Below are 19,352 nucleotides of genomic sequence, written 5' to 3' on the forward strand. Positions count from 1 at the left end.
AATTTTGAATGAAATTTTAAGAGATGTTTATTTGATCAATTATCTACTATATTTCATAATAAAATTATTATATAATTTTTAGTCTATAGTGAGTTGTAGTAATTTAAGTTGAAATAATTGTCGAGAATTATTAAAAATTTACTTTAATTCTTTTTAATGGCTAGGAACCCATAGGGAGACTAAGTCATCACGCCTTATATATATATATATATGATACATTAAACATGAAATTACATGAGTGATTTATAACCACATAGAGGATCTATGCAGTACAAAATTTTCACCGTCTTCATCATCTATTTGAGTATATACAATATATATTACACATAAAATATATATTATAAAGCGTCAAAATATAACACAAATTGACTTAGTAGAGTCGGCTAAGTGATTCATTTTCTAATGAGCTGAACATGGTTCGATTCCCCTCAATAACAAGTTAGGTTTTATTTGATTTTTTTAAACATAGAATGAAATATGTATTCAAAATAGCCATATAAAATAATAACTTTACTTGGTGGAGTTGGCTACACATCTTTGCTTGCAAAGGGATGACCAGGGTTCGATTCCCTTCAAATGCATATCTGAGTTTTATTTTCTGGTGCCGACATGTGGCGGAAGGAGTGACTATATCGCGGATATATCCAAAATATCGATCGAAATTGTTATGATATGTGAGAGATATATCTCTACAAAAAAATGAAATTATCGCGGAAAAATCGACGATGATTTCAATTTTTTAGTCTTTGATCATGATAGCCATGTTATCATAATTTGCAAGTTTATTCATTCCAAAAGCAGAAGTTAGCTAAATTTTAAGCATGCAACTTATAGTTAGGTTTTCAAAAGGAAAAGCTCAGACGTTACCGGTCAAGCATCAACAAGAAAAGCTCACTAACTAGTTCAGTACATTAAGAGTGTCATGTCGATACGGTCTTATATTCTCATGAACCGGCCAGTTCCTGATGTTTTGAAGTAGTTTGGTAAACAAATTTGAGTAAGGCCTTCAAAACATTGCCCTACAACATCTGCTACGTAGACATTAAACAAGAACATGCCATCTCGTCTCCTAAAGTTGTGTGTTTAAGTTCCTTCATATCCAAGGCAATATCAAACTGCAAATATCAAGTACATATCATCAAATGATACAGCAAATTTAAGGATGTTGATGTTATAAGATTTCGGTGTCAATAACTATACAACAAATTTAACCGCTATATACGAACAACATTATTTTAGGAAATAGCTCAATATGTATTTAAGAATGAAATTTCAAAAGTACACTTAAATTTAATTTATGTTGTTGCACATATTCAATCAGTTGATTAACGTACATACCTACACGAGAGGTTCTCTAAAGAAGGTGCCATCATGTACAAGGAGCTTCTCATCGCCGTTCATATAAATGGAGGCCAGTTGACCTAGATAACCAAGCAGTTCACAGCTGGGTTAGTTTGCTTACAGTGGCAAATTATAGTTTTAGAAAACATCGGAGGGCTAAACCGTCTAATCAAATGATTTCTAGAGCATAAAGCAGTCGCGGCGGGAATGCCGATAAACTGATAAACTAGCTTTCATTTCATCCGAGCTCCGTCGCCGGCCGGAGATGACGGTCCTTCTCAACCGTCCACTCCCTTCCTTCCCTACTTTCCAACACCGACGCATTTTCAATTCCAGACCGTCCGTGAAAACAAGCGTCTCTTGCTCCAACTCCAAACACTCCTTCAAGGTCAGTCTCATCTCTCTCTCTTCGTTTTTTTTACCAATTTGATGATGAAGATAGTGACGTTAGCATCAATTTCTCAGAGACTGCACAAGCGTAATGATAGTCCCGACTGGAGTCGGAGACGCCATTGGTGGATACGCCGGCGACGCCTTTCCGGTGGCGCGCGCTCTATCCTCCGTCGTCGATTGCCTCATCACTCGTCCTAATGTAAGTTTCCGTTATCAGTTCCGTGAATTTCGCATAGTATTCAGTTTGAATTAGTGATAACAAATTTGGAGTTGAAAATTGGACAGGTGCTGAATGCAGCAATGCTTTATTGGCCAATGCTGCATGCTTTGTATGTCGAAGGCCTATGGGCTCTCAAGCCTGTTTACCAGAACAAGGTGTGATATTTTTGACTGTTACTGGTTATGAATTTGATCATGGCATATTGTGTAGGTTGGTAATGTGGAGTGAATTGTGGATCAGGTAGGGCTGATTCTTGATTGCGGAATCGAAGAGGAGCTTCGTGTTCGTCATTTGCAAGTAGCTGATGCTGCCAGGGCTTCCCTTGGGTTGCCTGTGGTGGAGTATGTTGTAACTGACACTCCTTTGCAGGTATTGGTTTTGGCAGTTATCTTGTTATCAAAACTCATCAGTTTATATCACAGTGTGTGTTGTCTAAGTTGCAAAGTTCTGGTGTTTGCTTTGTTTCATTTTTCTTCTATGCCGCCAAGCCTGTGTTTTTATGTCAGTATATAGTGTCTTGAGTGTTGATATAGTGTGGTTCTACTTGGTTACGTGAATTGGAGTTCTGAACTTTCCTCCTTTATTGACTACGTGATATTGAAGGGAACAAATTACACAGGGAGAGAAGTGGGTTGATCCAAAGAGTGGGCAATCAACAGGGAGGATCAAGCACCCTGAATCGTTATTGAGGGCTGTGCAGGCTTTGATCAAACGCTCACAAGTTAATGCCGTCGCAGTTGTTGGACGTTTCCCAGATGATGATTTTGAAGATACTGATGATTATCGACAAGGAATGGTATGCATGGATCAGTTAATTTCTACCTTGATTACCATCCAATGGCACATGAATATCATTTTATAATGAACTTTTGTGAATAGTTGAATTCCGTTTTTTGCCATTTTGCTGGTCTATCAAATTGAAGTTTTTCTGTTTCCTTTTCCGGTACATGTGTGTTGCTAGAATATGCATGGATCAGTTAAATGTTGCCAAATTAGTTTGGGTAATACTTGGTGTTCTTTATAACATTGAATTTACAGAAGTTGCTAATGCTGCTAATTCTTGTCACAATGACCAGCAGCAGTTTAAAATTCTTACTTAAATTTGAGCAGTATGTATATATATTTTTTCAAGTTAATCCTGATTAGTTCTAAACTGCATGTGTCCACGATTTTTTGATGCAATAATCATAGGTTATAAACCTTTTAAGTCAATACTTGAGCAGTTTCCCGTTCTCCACAGAAATCACATCTACATAGATTCATTTGTGCAGAACTTTTATCTTCAAAATTGTAATCTAGTGTTTACTTGTTGAAGTGATATTAAAGATTGCCGGTGGAAGTTTTGGGTTGTGTGGTTTCGTCATTTGATTCCTCCTTCCTTTCCAGTAGATTGATCTATTGGCAGGAGTTGAGGCAGTGATAAGCCATCTAGTAGTGAAAGAATTCTAGATTCCTTGAGCACATGCTCCTGCTTTATTACCTGTACCTTTGTGCCCATCTCTATGCCCAAATCAGCTTCTGAGGAGGTTAGTACAAGTTTATTTAACTTGAAACTGATTTCCATGATAGAGGTAACACTCAATTCTTAGAAATCACTGCAAAAAGTAGAAAAGATGTATAAGATTTCAATAGCTTTGAAAAATGAAGTTTGTGTTCTGTGGCACAATGATTTCAGGTTGTATGTGTAGCCAAGTAATAGACATCAAAGCCCATGGATTTTCCATTATAATTCTCTCTCTTTTTATGTGCAACAGTTGGGATACACATTTTTATGCACCACAATACTTGGTCAAAAACTCTGAGTCCGTGCATTGTTGCATACTTGCAATGATGTTGATAGTGTCATCCTTCCTATAGATGCTTGTGGAGGACCTGGTGCTCTTACTTTTGCACAAAGCAAAGCCAATAAGGTACAGGTATTTTGTTGATCTTTAGAATACCCTTGCACTCCCTATGCACTGGTCAAATATCAAAACAGCTTATTGCAGATGGCATGAGATACTTATTCCTTTTTACTTTTAACTATGTTCTTGCAACCCCTCATAGTTGCTGTGGAGGAAAATGAAACAGTCCTCGATGACACACCTTGTAATAACCCTAGATTTTAAAACAATATGTGAATTGTTTTGAATTCTATTAAGTTTTGGAATTTCAAATAAAATGAAACTTATTGTTTGCGATGTTTTGAAACGAAAAACGGAAACGTTTTCGGAACGTTTATTAAGAAAAACGTTACGTTTCCGAACGATTTTATCGACTTTTATTTCGTCGCTCGGTTGTGAAAACTTTCTTCACGGAAGTTGTAGAGCTCGTCGATACGAGTTCGTGGATATGTGACGCGTTCGAATCGGACGTCGGAGGTAAAAGTTATTAACGTCGGAAGTTAGTTTCCGATTTGGAAACTAGTATAAATAGGTAATTATAGGATTAGGGTTTCCTTAATCAGAAACCCTCATCTCACTTCTCTCTCTCTTCATTTCGCCGCACTCTCTCTCTCTCTCTCTCCCTCTCTCCCTCTCACCCCGAAACTTCTTCCTCTTCCTCAATCGAGATTCTCTCTTCGATCCTCCTTCTCTGGACCGCCGTGACGCGCACCGCCTGGCTCGGCGTCGTCGCAGGGACAGCCACAGCTACCCTCGAGCTCGCCACACCTCCCCGCGCCGGCGTGAGTGCCTCAGCTCCAACCCGAGGTCTGCAGATTTCATCGCCGCTGGCATGCATCCCTCCGACGATCACCGATGACTCCAAGGCGTGGATTAGGTAAGGGTGAGTTGATTTAGTCGATTGTTTGGTTGTTTGGTGTGTTTGTGTTGGATTAGAAGGATTTGTTGCAGATCGGGGATGGAGGAAGGAGGAGGGGGACACCGCCGCTTTAAGCGGCGCGTGTGAGGGCGTGGGTAGGCTAGGGGCGGCGTGACGCCGAGGGGAAGGAGAAGGGAAGGAAGAGGGTGGTTTTGGAGGCGGCGGTGGCGTGATACGCGCCGTGGTTAGCCTCGGCGCGTGGGCCCCACGCGCGGCCGGCCGGAGGTGGCGCGTGTGCCACACGCGCCGCCGTGTGAGGCGGTGTAATTAGTTTTGACTGAAGGGGTGTTTTGGTAATTTACTGTATACGGTAAATGTAAATGTAATTTTTATTTACTACGGTAAATGTAATAAAATTTTACCTTCGGTAAATGTAAATATAAATTACTTTCAGTAAATGTAAAAAGTAATTTTGTAAAAGGGTAATTTAGTAAATTTTATTTACTGAATTTGTATTTACATTTAAATCGTACGTATACGTACAGAAATACGTATTAATATTTATACGTACAGAAATACGTATTAAATATTTATACGTACAGAAATACGTATTAATATTTATACGTACAGAAATACGTATTAATATTTATACGTACAGAATTACGTATTATTATTTATACGTACAGAAATACGTATTTAATATTTATACGTACAGAAATACGTACATAATAATTATACGTACAGAAATACGTATTTAATATTTATACGTACAGAAATACGTACATAATAATTATACGTACAGAAATACGTATATATATTATTTATACATACAGAAATACGTATATAGTACTTATACGTACAGAAATACGTATATAGTACTTATACGTACAGAAATACGTATTAATTGAGTATTGTACAGTAACCGTGAATAGTGAACAGTGAACAATAACTTCGTAAAACCGAAAATTGCTGAACAGTAATCGATTATTACTGTTTCGGCATTCAAAGGTTTACGAAACGATCCTAAATTCCTTTCTTGTCTTTTCAAGGTGATCGTTAAATCAAGGAAAGGAATTATCATCGGGAATTGTGGATTTACGCTCGAGTCTATAAGGTGAGTAAAATCTCACTGAATTACGAATCTACCCTCGTGGTGATTCAACATTTTTGCAAGTGTGTTTATTAAATGAATTACAACATGTATATAATTTAGTGGACTACATATATACAGTATAATGGTAATAAGTACATATATATATAGTTCATTAAATTACATACTGTTATTAATTCATTAAAAATAGTCATTTCGGTGACAGAAAAATTGTGCATGTGTGATTTTAATGGTACGATATGATGTGAGATTATCGTACGTAATTTTTCAGGTGTTTATGAAATATGACATGTATAGGATATAGTGGACTATGTATATATTGTATAAATGGTAAATACATACGAATATATATAGTTTGCTATATAATATACTGTTATGATTTTATTGTGGATATATCGTGAAAGTTTTAAAACGTACAATATGATGTGTGATTATTGTACATGATTTTATCACGAAGAATGTGAAATATTGTGATTTGTCTTCGGACGTGATGTGTGGTACAATATGATGTGAGATTATTGTACATGTTCGGCAAGTCGGAACCTAGCCTTTGGCCGGGCGAAAGTTACGATACAGTTAGAGCTCTAGTCTGTCTGCCATAGTACTGCATGGGAGGTAACGGGTGGTTATCTGCTCATGGGTACTCAGCTTGTTTTGGATGTTGGGTGGCGGGTGGTTACCCAACATCAGCGGTATACTAAGTGAGGGGTAACAGATGTGTACCAGCGCTCATTAGTTACCATTTTGTGAAAGTATTAGAGTAACCAGATGGGTTGCTCGTTTTCTCATGATTTTCATTATACTGTGTTGATGTGGAGTTGTGTATTTTATGAGACGAGAGTTATTTTAATATTTTACTCATACGAGCTGTAAAGCTTACTGGGTTTGTGTTGCAATCCCGGTGCACCAATTTCAATGGTGTAGGGGATACTTCCGCAGGTGTTGAGTAGTGGTGATTGAGTGACGACTCCGAAGACTCGAAGTCGATCGCATCCAGTCGTGGTGAGGTTCCAGCGTGGATTGTGTGTGAGATTTGGTGTGATTTTATTTGTGAGGTTGTTGTGAGGATTATACAATTCCATTTGTTATATGTTGAATTATCATTTGGGTTTGTAATAATCGGCTTGACTGAGTTATATTTAAACTCAGATGTGATCCGCTGCGACATTAAAATGATTTCGATTCATTGAGATTATTTTTTGTGTTTAACGATTTTAAGATTTTGAGTTTTGAAGCTCGAAATTTTAGGGTCGTTACACACCTGATAAAGTTGGCATTGAAGCAGTATGTATCCAATATCTAAATGTTACTTCTTTTATTTTTTTTTCCCTTTTGGCATTTGGGACTTGGGAGCTAACGTAAATGATGGAAAATAATTGCCGTGGCTCTTTACATTTAAAATGTACTCATTTTGTTTTAGTTACTAAATATCTCTAACACCTCCTTGAAGAGGTACCCTTGTCTGTTGTAATTACTGGTCTCTTAATTAACTTACCCTACGGTTAAACCTGTGCATCAATCTAGGGCTTTCAAATCCCTCCCTATTTCAGCCTCTATTGCAAATATAGTGGAAGCCTATTTTCCATCTTCTTAATCATTCTAGCTAGTGAACTATAGATGATCCATGATTACTCACGAAATATCTGTTTCAATAGCTTTCTGTTTTTTTTTTGTAATATATATATATTTATATATTTATTTATGCAGAACATTTGTTCTAATGTTCATGGTCTGAAGTGATGAGTCTGAATATATATTATTTTTCTGCAAGTATCAATTGAAGAAAAAGACAGCTGAATTTATGAAACATTGTGTCGTGTTTCATGTAACTTTCATCTGTGGTTCTTGTGTTTCATGCCATAATGATATTTTTTTGTGTATGAGTGTAGAGGTTGAGAGAGAGTTATCGGAGCCCTAGTACACCACGAACAACTATTCTATGCAGTAATAGTCAACATAAGCACTAAGAAAATGACACTTGGGCACATGGTTTCTGGTTAATTAGAACCTAGACACCGTATATAATTGTCTTATACGGTTATGACCAGCATACCTACTAGGAAGATGACATAACTTCAATTCATTGCACTTGTTTTCTGATCAAGTTGAATGCTTTCTGCAGATCAAGGTCTGAAACTATTGGGAAGCCATTGGTGTTATTGCAGCTCACAAGGCTGGAGTCAATCCGCAGTCTCTACAAAGAGATAGAATTAGCAATATCCAACACACTTGTCTTCTGCCGACTAATGGTTATGCCGTTCAAGGTGCCTCAACAAATGGCTATTGACGAAGTTCAAATTTCATCCTCTCTGATTGTGCCTCTCATACGCATCTGGTATCTCTCTTGGATTTTAAGTCTTTCCCATTCAGATTTGCAGGCGCAGTGGCTAGCATTCCCCCACAGTCTACCTAACATATTTAGACCCTCTCTGCTTTTGTTGAAGCCAGTGGTTCAATTTCTTGGGCTTCTTTGGTTTTTTTTTTGTATCTAAACTCACCACATTTTTATACCAAAATTCACTAAACACTTTAACACAAGTTTGACAATGATTCTCACAACACAGCTGTAACTGATTATTCCAACCGCATAGCTAAAGTTGTTTTTAAATTAATCACGGTGGGGCAAACTCACCCTAAGTTGTTGAGATGATTGAAGTTTGTAACTGCAGATGCATTCACTAGACAATTTAGCAGGTATCCCATATATAGTGTAGTCTAAGATCTAATTCTTGATTTGTCAAATTAATATCTTCCTTATTCCCCTTATTAGGTGCTAATTATGCACAATACAAGCAAAATATCAAGCAAATCATCCTAGTGGTAGAGTACCACACAAGGATGTGATATCGATGGCTCTCCACCTGCGTAGCTTTCTCTGGAGTGTGGACCGATTCTGAGCTCGATCCGTGGACATAAGCTAGAGGTTAGCTTTAGATCGATTATCTGATAATGATGTGAAGAATTAATGGGAAGACTGACTTTGGTGATTTTGCCCGGATCATTATTCCTTGATTTTTATCGTAACATATATGTGGCATAGTCTCTCCCTCACACTTTACGAATCACTATCATGCTATGCAGCTAGCACAATTACGATCGGGGAGACCAAGCACCATTTGAATAGACTTGCTATAATGCATGCGTCTTCATATATGTTCAATTAGTCTATTAGATCATGTGTTATTCTTTGTGTTTTTGGAAATTGTAGAAAGTAATTAAATGTAGGATTGACGTTTAAGGAAATTTGATCGAAACATTTTAACAAAATTGATTTGAGTGGCCATTGTGGACAATTGAAGTAAAGTTACCCTTAAACTCGCGTGGCTACTCAGCTTACCACACTCGAAATATATGGGCGACACAAGAATTCGAGCATCCAACAACCAAATAGCTGTGATGACCACACTCTCAAACATGACACAGTCATTACATTTAGGCCTTGATCCAACGCAAATTAGGTATTGGTATTCATAAATGAAAAAAAATGCTTAAATGATGGGATCCTCAAAATGATTCGAGAGTCAATTTTTGATTTGGACAAACGAAAAAAGGGAAGATTAAGGTAAGCTAGCAGATTTTGCAAATCTCAGTCTCATAATCATTGTTTTTCAGTAATATATAGAAATAATAGAAACATGCTCTAATGTGAAATTGAAAACGATGGATAGTGATATACATGCATGCGTAATGTAATATGTCCTCGCAGGCAATTTCGGAGTTTCGGAATCATCTAAGCCCAGCTGAAAAGGAGGCTAGCTTTAATGGATTCTCTTCCGCATAGTGAACACCGATCATATTTCTCAATAATTTTAGGATTACAAGAAATCCACTAAAAATTAAATTTGATTTTTGAATGGGTATCTTGCCTTCTTCATCAGACAAATTAAACCAGGTCATATTTGGACAGAAAACCACTCTTCTGGTTTTCTGGACAAGACTCCGACCCTACAAAGAGAATGCCCCCTCAAGCATTCGCTAAATATCCTTAAATCCTTTTTATCAATTTTCAACTATAAAGACCATGAGTCTTCACCTGTTACTCATATCTCACTCTCTTTCTAGCTTTCTTTCTTTTTTCCTCTAGCCTTCTCTCTCTCTCTCTCTCTCTGCATGCAACCATAGATGGTTAATATGCAGAAAATTCTGGTGTTTTCGGCTCTTCTGGTTTTAGGGGTGTTTATGGATTCTTCACGGGCAGAAGAGCAGCTTGTAAATCTGACCAGGTTGCAGATGTTCGTGGATGAGCTACCTGACATGCCCAGAATCCAAGGCTTTGAGGTTGTCAATGGTGTTCCAAAACCCAGGTCATTCAAGGTTGGCATGTACAAGAAGAAATGGGTAAGCAAAACCAGAATCACTCTCCATCTTTAATTTCTTTTTCTCACCTAAAATCCTAAATTATTATTATCGGTTTAATTCCTTTCGACTTTTCATATATACAAACATAAATCTTTTGGTTCTTCTATGATTTTGGTTTTTCTACTTTGTTTGCCTTAGATAACATCTAGGAGACTTATAAAGCCAGACTGAGCTTCAGAGGCTATCAATCATGATATGCCTCTCTGCTAATTCATCCAACTAGCTAATTCAATCTAACCTTCATATACTACCAGAATGTAGTTCAAAATCACACTAACTCAATTGTTTTAACTTATTTTGATACTTTTCCATGATAGTTTTAAGTTTTAACCAATAAATTAAAACTAAATATAGGTCAGTGAGCTGTAACCCTGTTTATTATTTTTAAACAAGATGCTATACCTTTACTCTTACAACATCAGTCATTCAATAACGAAGAGAAGGAGAGATGGAGCCAAAGCCGTAGATTAGACACAACTATTGTAAAATCTCGTAGGAAAAAAAAGGTATAAAATGATATCCTATACATGAATGTTATAGAATGTAAAGAAAAATTCTATACCATTCGTACAGAGAAATCCATGAGTCGAGGTCGAGATGACCTGAATAATTAAGTTGCTGACCGTGTTCTTTCTCATGACCCATTTAATTCCATTAGGGAATTGACTGTGCATCGTTGGCATTGTTAATTACATGATTAAACCCCTTAATTCCCTTTTGCAGAAATTCCATAGAGACATACCAGAATCGACGGTGTACGCCTACGGTAAAAGCAAGCGCGCAGCAACTGTCCCTGGTCCAACAATTGAGGCCCTCCATGGCATTTCCACATCCATTGAGTGGCAAAATAATATCCATTCGACCAATCACATCCTTCCTTGGGATCCCACCATTCCGACAGCTGCACCTTCCACCAAGAAGGGCATTCCTACTGTGGTGCACCTACACGGCGCCATTGGTGAACCCGCGAGTGACGGAAATTCAAATGCCTGGTTCACCGCGGACTTTAGAGAACGTGGCGAAACTTGGTCGAAGAAAACGTATCACTATTACAATCAGCAACACCCCGGCAATTTATGGTACCATGATCATGCGATGGGGTTGACTAGAGTTAATCTCCTAGCTGGCTTAGTTGGAGCCTACATCATCCGTCATCCGGATGTCGAGGCTCCACTCGGACTTCCCCAAGGCAAATTTGATCGCACATTAGTGATTTTTGATCGTGCATTCAACAGCGATGGTTCCATATACATGAATTCCAAAGGAAACAACCCCTCCATACACCCACAATGGCAACCAGAGTATTTTGGTGACGCTATCATTGTTAATGGAAAGGCATGGCCAAAATTGACTGTACGACGTCGTAAATACAGGTTCCGAATAATCAACGCCAGCAATGCAAGATTCTTCAAATTCTTCTTCACCAACGGGCTGAGATTCATCCACGTAGGAGCCGACTCAGCTTACATTGAAAAACCAGTTGCCAGCAGAGAAATTTTACTGGGGCCATCTGAGATCACCGACGTGATAGTCGACTTTTCCGAGGCGAAGACAAACAATGCTATCCTAGCCAACGACGCAGCGTATCCTTACCCCGACGGCGACCCCGTCAACGAAGCCAACAGCAAGGTCATGAAGTTTTCAATTCGTCGCAAGAAGGAGGTTGACACGTCACGTGTTCCGGCGAAGCTAATCCACTACCCTGCTCCTGATATATCCAGTGCTTTGCAGACACGATACATTGCCATGTACGAGTACGCTAGCGACATTGATGAGCCGACGCATCTGTACCTGAATGCTAAACCCTACGATGCTCCGGCGACTGAGACTCCGAAAGAGGGGACGACGGAGATTTGGAACGTGATCAATCTGACGGAGGACAACCACCCGCTGCACGTTCACCTTGGGTTGTTCGTTGTATTGGATCAGACCGACTTGGTGAACGTGGAGGAATTCAGAGATTGCATGACTAAGAAAAACGATGCTCTCAACTGCGGAATAAGCAAGTATGCACGCGGCAACAAGACGGAGGTGCCAGCTTATGAGAAAGGGTGGAAGAACGTCTTCAAGATGAGACCTGGTGCTGTGACAAAGATTCTTTTAAGATTTGCTTACATACATTCGAATGCATCCTATGAATTCGACCCGACTGCTGAACCTGGTTATGTCTACCATTGCCATGTAAGTAAACACCGATAAATATGATAGTTTCTTTTCGACGATTCTATAATGTTTAATTGGGGAGTATGGTAGAATTCGATACATCATGATCTTCATTTTTTGGGTTCACGGGTATATATACACACACACACACACGAGAAGCTGGATAAAGCTTGTACAAGTTGTCTGGTAGCCTGGTGAGTGTCTGAGACACTGTCCAGATTTGACAAACACAAACTTGGATTGGTTTGTTTGTTTGATTCTCTAACTGATATGCTTCTTTTGATTCGTAGGTTGTAGCAATGATCAGTCGTTAAATTGTTGTTTTGAACTAATTGTGCAGATCTTAGATCATGAAGACAATGCGATGATGAGGCCATTGAAGATAATCCGGTGATGGAGAATTCAGAATTGTACACAGTTGAATTATATATAGGTGATTAATACATCGGTCATATTCTGCACAGTATTTTGTTGTTTTGGATTATTTTCTTTTGCTTAGTTGTGACTAGTACGTTCTTCATTGTTATGCTGATTATTCAAATGATCAGGAACTGGCGATCCAAGTTAATATTGGTGCTTTTGTCATTACAAAACGTATGCTTATTACTAGGTTGTCCAAATAGTTTGCAATAAAACTCAGTTCTCTAGCTGGCAAAGATGTGATCGTATAACTTGCATGTTTATTCGTTCGAAAAAGGTAACTAGCAGAAGCTAGCTAAACTTTTGAGCATGCAACATTTCAGTGACCATCCTATCTGTATGTGATTCATAGAGGCTAACTAGTCGTAAAGTAAGCATTATATGGTTTTCGAATGGAACAGCTCAAACGTTGCCAGTCAGGCATCGACAAGAAAAGCTCACTAGTTCATTACTTTTAGTCTGTCATGTCGATACGGTCTTATATATTCATGAACCGGCCAGTTCCAGATGTTTTGAAGTTGTCTGGTCAAAAATTGATCTAGTAAGGTCTTCAAAACATTCCCCGGCAGCATCTGCTACATAGACATCAAACAAGAACAATGCCATCTCGTCTCCCTAAAGTGTCTTCCCCCTGTTTAATTTCCTTCATGTCCAAGGCAATATCAAACTGCAAATATTGAGTACATATATATCATCAAATGGTATAGAAACAAGCACCTAGCATTTGAATATGTAACCCAAAGAACTAAGGATGTTGTACGATGTTATATGGTACATTAAGATATTATAATAAAGATTTTGGTGTCAATCAATATACATAAAATTTGACCGCTATATACGAACAACATCATTTTATGAAATAGATGGATGTGTATTTAAGAAAAAGATTTTAAAAGTGCGTTTTTAATCTATAATGCACATATTCAGCCAATTGCTTAACGTACATAACTACACATCGAGAGGGTCTCCAAAAAAGGTGCCATCATGTATAAGAAATTTCTCATTGCCGTTCATGTAAATGGAGGCCAATTAACCTAGCTAACCAACCAGTTGACGGCTCAACGACGTGGAACTGGTTGAAGACAAGGGATAGATTGCACCGTTTCGGTATTGTTCCCAACAATCTTTATCCCCTTTGTAATTTGGATGAAGAAAATGTGACTCATCTTTTATGTATATGTCCTCTTCCATTCAGTCTTGGAATTTAGCTTGTTGCACAACTTAATTAATGCGGATGATTTTTCTCAAAAGATGTATGATCTCTTTGCTAATGGTGCTTATGATGTTGGGAAGCTTGCAAAAGCTTTGACCTTGTGTTGACAAATTTGGCATAGAAGAAACAATCTTGTGTTCAGGAATGAGACTTTATCTCCCCAAACTGTTGTGGCTACTGCTGCTTACTACAACAATGCCTCCTTAGCTAACGCAACCCACCACAACACGGGTAGAATTTCTAGCATCTCTGAGTCGATCAAATGGAACCTCCCCTCCTGATGGCGTTGTCAAGCTAAATTTTGATGGCTTTGTCATCCAGCAAAGTTCCAATGCTGCTACAGGTTTTGTGCTTCGAGATAACAATGATGCCTATTATTGCAAGTGTAGGAGTATTGGTAAAGTGAATGTTCCCATTGTTAAAGCCACTACTCTTAGAGATGGTCTTGTTAAGGCCGGCGAGGTAAACATTCCTAAAATCCTCGTGGAATGAGACTCGAAGGTCATCATCCATTGTGTTACCAATTATGGCACCCCACTTTGGTGGCTTAGTCCGATCCTTGAAAATATCAATCATCTTGCGAAGGAATTTGAAGACATCAAATTTACTCAAGTCTTCCGCGAAGCTAATTTTGTTGTCAATGTCTTAGCTTGTTAGGGCCAAAATCTGTCTACTCTTATTTGTTGGGATTCTTCGTATCCTAATAATGTTTGTTCTGCCATTAACTTTGACCTCTTTGGAAACATTATCATCAACTTTGACCTCTTTGGAACTGGATACTATAGGGAGTATTCCCGTAAGCTCTTGTTTTCGTAGCAAAAAAAAAAACAATGTTTTCTTATAGTGGCAAATTGTAGTTTTAAATAACATCGGAGGGTTAAACCGTCTAATCAGATGGTTAAATTCTAGAGCATTAAGCAGTCGCAGCGGGAATGGGATAAACTGATAAACTAGCTTTCATTTCATCCGAGCTCCGTCGCCGGCCGGAGATGACGGCCCTTCTCAGTCGCCCACTCCCTTCTTTCCCTACTTTCCAACACCGAAGCGTCTTCAAATCCACACCGTCCGTCAAAACAAGCGTCTCTTGCTTCAACTCCAAGCACTCCTTCAAGGTCAGTCTCATCTCTCTCTTCGTTTTTTACCAATTTGATGATGAAATTAGTGACGTTAGCATGAATTTCAAAGAGAGATTACACAAGCGTGATGATAGTCCCGACCGGAGTCGGAGCCGCCATTGGTGGATACGCCGGCGACGCCTTGCCGGTGGCGCGCGCTCTCTCGTCCGTCGTCGATTGCCTCATCACTCATCCCAATGTAAGTTTCCGTTATCAATTCCGTGAATTTAGCATTGTATTAAGTTTGCATTGAGTAGAATTAGTGATAAAAAATTTGGAGTTGAAAATTGGACAGGTGCTGAATGCAGCAATGCTCTATTGGCCAATGCCGAATGCTTTGTACGTCGAAGGCTACGCTCTCGACCGATTCGCCGAAGGCCTATGGGCTCTCAAGCCTGTTCACCAGAACAAGGTGTGATATTTTTGACTGTTACTGGTTATGAATTTGATCATGGCATATTGTGTAGGTTGGTAATGTGGAGTGAATTGTGGATCAGGTAGGGCTGATTCTTGATTGCGGAATCGAAGAGGAGCTTCGTGTTCGTCATTTGCAAGTAGCTGATGCTGCCAGGGCTTCCCTTGGGTTGCCTGTGGTGGAGTATGTTGTAACTGACACTCCTTTGCAGGTATTGGTTTTGGCAGTTATTTTGAAATTCATCAGTTTATATCACAGTGTGTGTTGTCTAAGTTGCAAAGTTCTGGTGTTTACTTTGTTTCATTTTTCTTCTATGCCGCCAAGCCTGTGTTTTTATGTCAGTATATAATGTCTTGAGTGTTGATATAGTGTGGTTCTACTTGGTTACGTGAATTGGAGTTCTGAACTTTCCTCCTTTATTGACTATGTGATATTGAAGGGAACAAATTCCACAGGTAGAGAAGTGGGTTGATCCAAAGAGTGGGCAATCAACAGGGAGGATCAAGCACCCTGAATCGTTATTGAGGGCTGTGCAGGCTTTGATCAAACGCTCACAAGTTAATGCCGTCGCAGTTGTTGGACGTTTCCCAGATGATGATTTTGAAGATACTGATGATTATCGACAAGGAATGGTATGCATGGATCAGTTAATTTCTACCTTGATTACCATCCAATGGCACATGAATATCATTTTATAATGAACTTTTGTGAATAGTTGAATTCCCTTTTTTGCCATTTTGCTGGTCTATCAAATTGAAGTTTTTCTGTTTCCTTTTCCGGTACATGTGTGTTGCTAGAATATGCATGGATCAGTTAAAAAGTTGCCAAATTAGTTTGGGTTATACTTGGTGTTCTTTATAACATTGAATTTACAGAAGTCGCTAATGCTGCTAATTCTTGTCACAATGACCAGCAGCAGCTTAAAATTCTTACTTAAATTTGAGCAGTATATATATATGTATATATATAATCCTGATTAGTTCTAAACCTGCATGTGTCCACGATTTTGTGATGCAATAACCATAGGTTATAAACCTTTTATGTCAATACTTGAGCAATTTCTCTTTCTCCATGGAAATCACATTTACATAGATTCATTTGTGTAGAACTTTTGTCTTCAAAATTGCTTTCTAGTGTTTACTTGTTGAAGTGATATTAAAGATTGCCAGTGGAAGTTTTGGGTTGTGTGGTTTCGTCAATGCATATAGCTGATTTTTATTAAATTGACATTTCATTCCTCCTTCCTATCCAGGGGATTGATCTATTGGCAGGAGTTGAGGCAGTTATAAGCCATCTTGTAGTGAAAGAATTCCAGATTCCTTGTGCACATGCTCCTGCTTTATTACCTGTACCTTTGTGCCCATATCTATGCCCAAAATCAGCTGCTGAGGAGGTGAATACAATTTTACATAACTACAAATTTATTTGTATAAGAGAGTTAACACTTAATTCTGAGAAATCACTGCTTTAAGTTTAGATGATATTATGAGATATCAGTAGCTATGAAAAATGAAGTGTGTATTCTGTGGCACAATGATATTGGGAAGAATGTATAGCCAACTAATAGACATCAAAGCCAAGTGGGTTTTCCATTATGATTCTCTCATTTTATGTGAAACAGTTGGGATACACCTTCTTGCCTTGTGTGCTTGCTGGCCTTAGTATTGCACCACAGTACTTGGTCAAAAACTCTGAGCCCGAGCATGGTTGCATAGTGGCAAGTGATGTTGATAGTGTCATCCTTCCTATAGATGCTTGTGGAGGACCTGGTGCTCTTGCTTTTGCCCAAACCAAAGCCAATAAGGTACAGGTATTGTGTTGTCTTAAGATATCCTCGCACTCCCTATTCACTGGTCGAGTATCAAAACAGCTTATTGCAGATGACATGGGATACTTATTGCTTTTTACTTATAAACATTTTCGTGCAGCCCCTCATAGTTGCTGTGGAGGAAAATGAAACAGTCCTCGATGACACACCTGATAAAGTTGGCATTGAAGCGGTATGTATCTAATATTTAAACATTACTTTCTCTGATTTATTTTCTCCCATTTTGGCTTTTTGGACTTGGGAGCTAACTTAAATGATGGGAAATGATTGCTTCGGCTCTTTCATTACATGTAAAATTAACTCATTCTGTTAAGTTACTAAATATCTCAAAGACCTATCCTTGAATATGTACCCGTGTTTGTTGTAATTACTGGTCTCCTAATTAACTTACCCTACTGTTAAACCTATCTATGAATCAAGTGCTTTCGAATCCCACCCTATTTCAGCTTCTTTTGCACAATTGAGCGGAGGCCTATTTTCCATCTTCTTAATCCTTCTAGCTAGTGAACTATAGATGATCCGTGATTACTCATGAAATATCAGTTTCAAAAGCTTTCTGTTTTTTTTTTTAATATAGAGTTATGCAGAACATTTGTTCTAAAGTTGATGGTCTGAACTCTGAAGTGATGAGGCTGATTGGCTGAATATATATTATTTTTCTGCAAGTTCAATTGAAGAAAAAGACAGCTGAATTTGAAAATTTGCGTTGTGCTTCATGTAACTTTAGTCTGTGGCTCTTATGTGTTTCATGCCAAAATGGTATTTTTGTGTGTATGAGTGTAGAGGTTGAGAGAGAATTATCGGAGCCCTAGTACAACATAAACAACTATTCTATACAGTAACAGTCAACATAAGCACTAAGAAAATGACACTTAGGCACTTGGTTTCTGGTTAATTAGACACCGTATATTGTCTTATACGGTTGTGGCTAACATGCCTACTAGGGAGATGACATAACTTCAATTCTTTGCACTCGTTATCTGATCAAGTTGAACGCTTTTTGCAGATCAAGGTCTCAAACTATTGGGAAGCCATTGGTGTTATTGCAGCTCACAAGGCTGGAGTCAATCCGCAGTCTCTACGAAGAGATAGAATTAGCAACCTCCAACACACTCGTCTTTTCCTGACTAATGGTTATGCCGTTCAAAGTGCCTCAACAAATGGCTATTGATCGAAAAAGTTCAGGAAATAGTTTCTCAACTAACTTTCACCTAGCATTATTCATTTAAATGAGAAACATGTTACAAGAATTCTGTCCTGGTTTGATCACCTGCAAGAAATTAATGAAAAGGAGGGATCATTCTGGTGCTTGTCTATTTGGTATAGAGATTCAAACTGCTGCCTTTAATCGATTCATATAACTCATCAACTCATCTTGTAAAGTCGTTGATCATTTCCAGTAGGTGGATTGGATAAAACTTGGTGAGTTGTTCAATCCACTTAAGAGTTCAGACCTTTCGCCAATTGAATATTCTTTTAATTTCTTTGAACCGTTGGATGTGGATAGGCGCTACTAGAGTACCAGTATTAAATCGAATCATAGTTGTTGGATGTTCTTTCTTCTGTTTTCTGATCTGATATCCTGATGGATACGTATAACTACATGTCAATGCTGGTCTTAAGTTTTTATTATTATTATTTTTTATGATTGTCTTATGTTTTGATTTACGAATTTGTTACTTTTTTGGGTCAGATGTATACATCTGCTGGAGTTCGTTATTGTTTGACTAGCAGAGATAGTAGGAAGCTAACATACCTGTGATCCTGATATGAACTTGAAATGCAACCATAGATATATATATATATACATGAATTCTCAGGTGCGGAGTTCCGCACGGTGCGAATTTGCCGTTTTCGGCGACGGCAGGCCGCAACGGCGGGGCGGACCACGACAGTCACACTCCCCACCTTCCGGCGGTCCTGTCTGTACCGGGCGGAGCTCCATCGGCGACTCATGGTGCCCGGAATGGGTCAATCGCTGAAATCTGCCCACAAACTTAATTTTGCAGATTCCGGCTGTTGTGGGTTGCTG

At 38.6% G+C, this 19,352-nt stretch overlaps 4 protein-coding genes across 5 annotated transcripts; all 4 read left to right on the forward strand.

The window, feature by feature from the left end:
- Window positions 1-1,578: 1,578 nt before the first annotated feature.
- LOC126792910 (uncharacterized) lies at window positions 1,579-2,543 on the forward strand. The gene is made up of 4 exons (XM_050519423.1): window positions 1,579-1,729; window positions 1,807-1,933; window positions 2,020-2,109; window positions 2,195-2,543. The coding sequence occupies exons 2-4, from the start codon at window positions 1,823-1,825 to the stop codon at window positions 2,465-2,467; spliced, it is 474 nt and encodes a 157-aa protein (XP_050375380.1). The 5' UTR covers window positions 1,579-1,729; window positions 1,807-1,822; the 3' UTR covers window positions 2,468-2,543.
- A 136-nt stretch (window positions 2,544-2,679) lies between these two features.
- LOC126792471 (uncharacterized) lies at window positions 2,680-9,022 on the forward strand. Its single transcript, XM_050518886.1, has 4 exons — window positions 2,680-2,750; window positions 7,056-7,091; window positions 7,930-8,142; window positions 8,578-9,022. Exons 1-4 carry the CDS (start codon window positions 2,680-2,682, stop codon window positions 8,582-8,584), a joined length of 327 nt encoding a protein of 108 aa, XP_050374843.1. The 3' UTR covers window positions 8,585-9,022.
- LOC126792908 (uncharacterized) lies at window positions 2,758-18,626 on the forward strand. Of its 2 annotated transcripts, XM_050519421.1 has the most exons (9): window positions 14,935-15,074; window positions 15,148-15,276; window positions 15,373-15,489; window positions 15,575-15,703; window positions 15,948-16,124; window positions 16,745-16,885; window positions 17,114-17,296; window positions 17,421-17,492; window positions 18,327-18,626. In XM_050519421.1, the coding sequence occupies exons 1-9, from the start codon at window positions 14,952-14,954 to the stop codon at window positions 18,489-18,491; spliced, it is 1,236 nt and encodes a 411-aa protein (XP_050375378.1). In that variant the 5' UTR covers window positions 14,935-14,951; the 3' UTR covers window positions 18,492-18,626. The 2 variants fall into 2 exon arrangements, 1 of the variants encoding a protein (XP_050375378.1); XR_007671967.1 differs by lacking the exons at window positions 14,935-15,074; window positions 15,148-15,276; window positions 15,373-15,489; ... (2 more) ...; window positions 16,745-16,885; window positions 17,114-17,296 and adding exons at window positions 2,758-3,480; window positions 3,709-3,864 and having other exon boundaries at window positions 18,327-18,404.
- LOC126792907 (multicopper oxidase LPR2-like) lies at window positions 9,755-12,970 on the forward strand. Its single transcript, XM_050519420.1, has 3 exons — window positions 9,755-10,145; window positions 10,890-12,347; window positions 12,670-12,970. The coding sequence occupies exons 1-3, from the start codon at window positions 9,930-9,932 to the stop codon at window positions 12,721-12,723; spliced, it is 1,728 nt and encodes a 575-aa protein (XP_050375377.1). The 5' UTR covers window positions 9,755-9,929; the 3' UTR covers window positions 12,724-12,970.
- Window positions 18,627-19,352: the final 726 nt, after the last annotated feature.

Source organism: Argentina anserina, chromosome 4 (genome assembly GCF_933775445.1).
Source record: "Argentina anserina chromosome 4, drPotAnse1.1, whole genome shotgun sequence".
Taxonomy (NCBI): Eukaryota; Viridiplantae; Streptophyta; class Magnoliopsida; order Rosales; family Rosaceae; genus Argentina; species Argentina anserina.

Excerpts from the sequence above, each read along its gene's own strand:
- LOC126792908 (XM_050519421.1), top strand. The coding sequence starts at position 14,952 with ATGACGGCCCTTCTCAGTCGCCCACTCCCTTCTTTCCCTACTTTCCAA. Across the intron at positions 15,277-15,372 it reads GCCTCATCACTCATCCCAAT|GTGCTGAATGCAGCAATGCT; the intron begins GTAAGTTTCCGT and ends AAAATTGGACAG. Across the intron at positions 15,704-15,947 it reads TAACTGACACTCCTTTGCAG|GTAGAGAAGTGGGTTGATCC; the intron begins GTATTGGTTTTG and ends CAAATTCCACAG.
- LOC126792910 (XM_050519423.1), top strand. The coding sequence starts at position 1,823 with ATGATAGTCCCGACTGGAGTCGGAGACGCCATTGGTGGATACGCCGGC. Across the intron at positions 1,934-2,019 it reads GCCTCATCACTCGTCCTAAT|GTGCTGAATGCAGCAATGCT; the intron begins GTAAGTTTCCGT and ends AAAATTGGACAG. Across the intron at positions 2,110-2,194 it reads AGCCTGTTTACCAGAACAAG|GTAGGGCTGATTCTTGATTG; the intron begins GTGTGATATTTT and ends ATTGTGGATCAG.
- LOC126792907 (XM_050519420.1), top strand. The coding sequence starts at position 9,930 with ATGGTTAATATGCAGAAAATTCTGGTGTTTTCGGCTCTTCTGGTTTTA. Across the intron at positions 10,146-10,889 it reads GCATGTACAAGAAGAAATGG|AAATTCCATAGAGACATACC; the intron begins GTAAGCAAAACC and ends TCCCTTTTGCAG. Across the intron at positions 12,348-12,669 it reads GTTATGTCTACCATTGCCAT|ATCTTAGATCATGAAGACAA; the intron begins GTAAGTAAACAC and ends CTAATTGTGCAG.
- LOC126792471 (XM_050518886.1), top strand. The coding sequence starts at position 2,680 with ATGCCGTCGCAGTTGTTGGACGTTTCCCAGATGATGATTTTGAAGATA. Across the intron at positions 2,751-7,055 it reads ATGATTATCGACAAGGAATG|GGTCGTTACACACCTGATAA; the intron begins GTATGCATGGAT and ends TCGAAATTTTAG. Across the intron at positions 7,092-7,929 it reads ATAAAGTTGGCATTGAAGCA|ATCAAGGTCTGAAACTATTG; the intron begins GTATGTATCCAA and ends TGCTTTCTGCAG.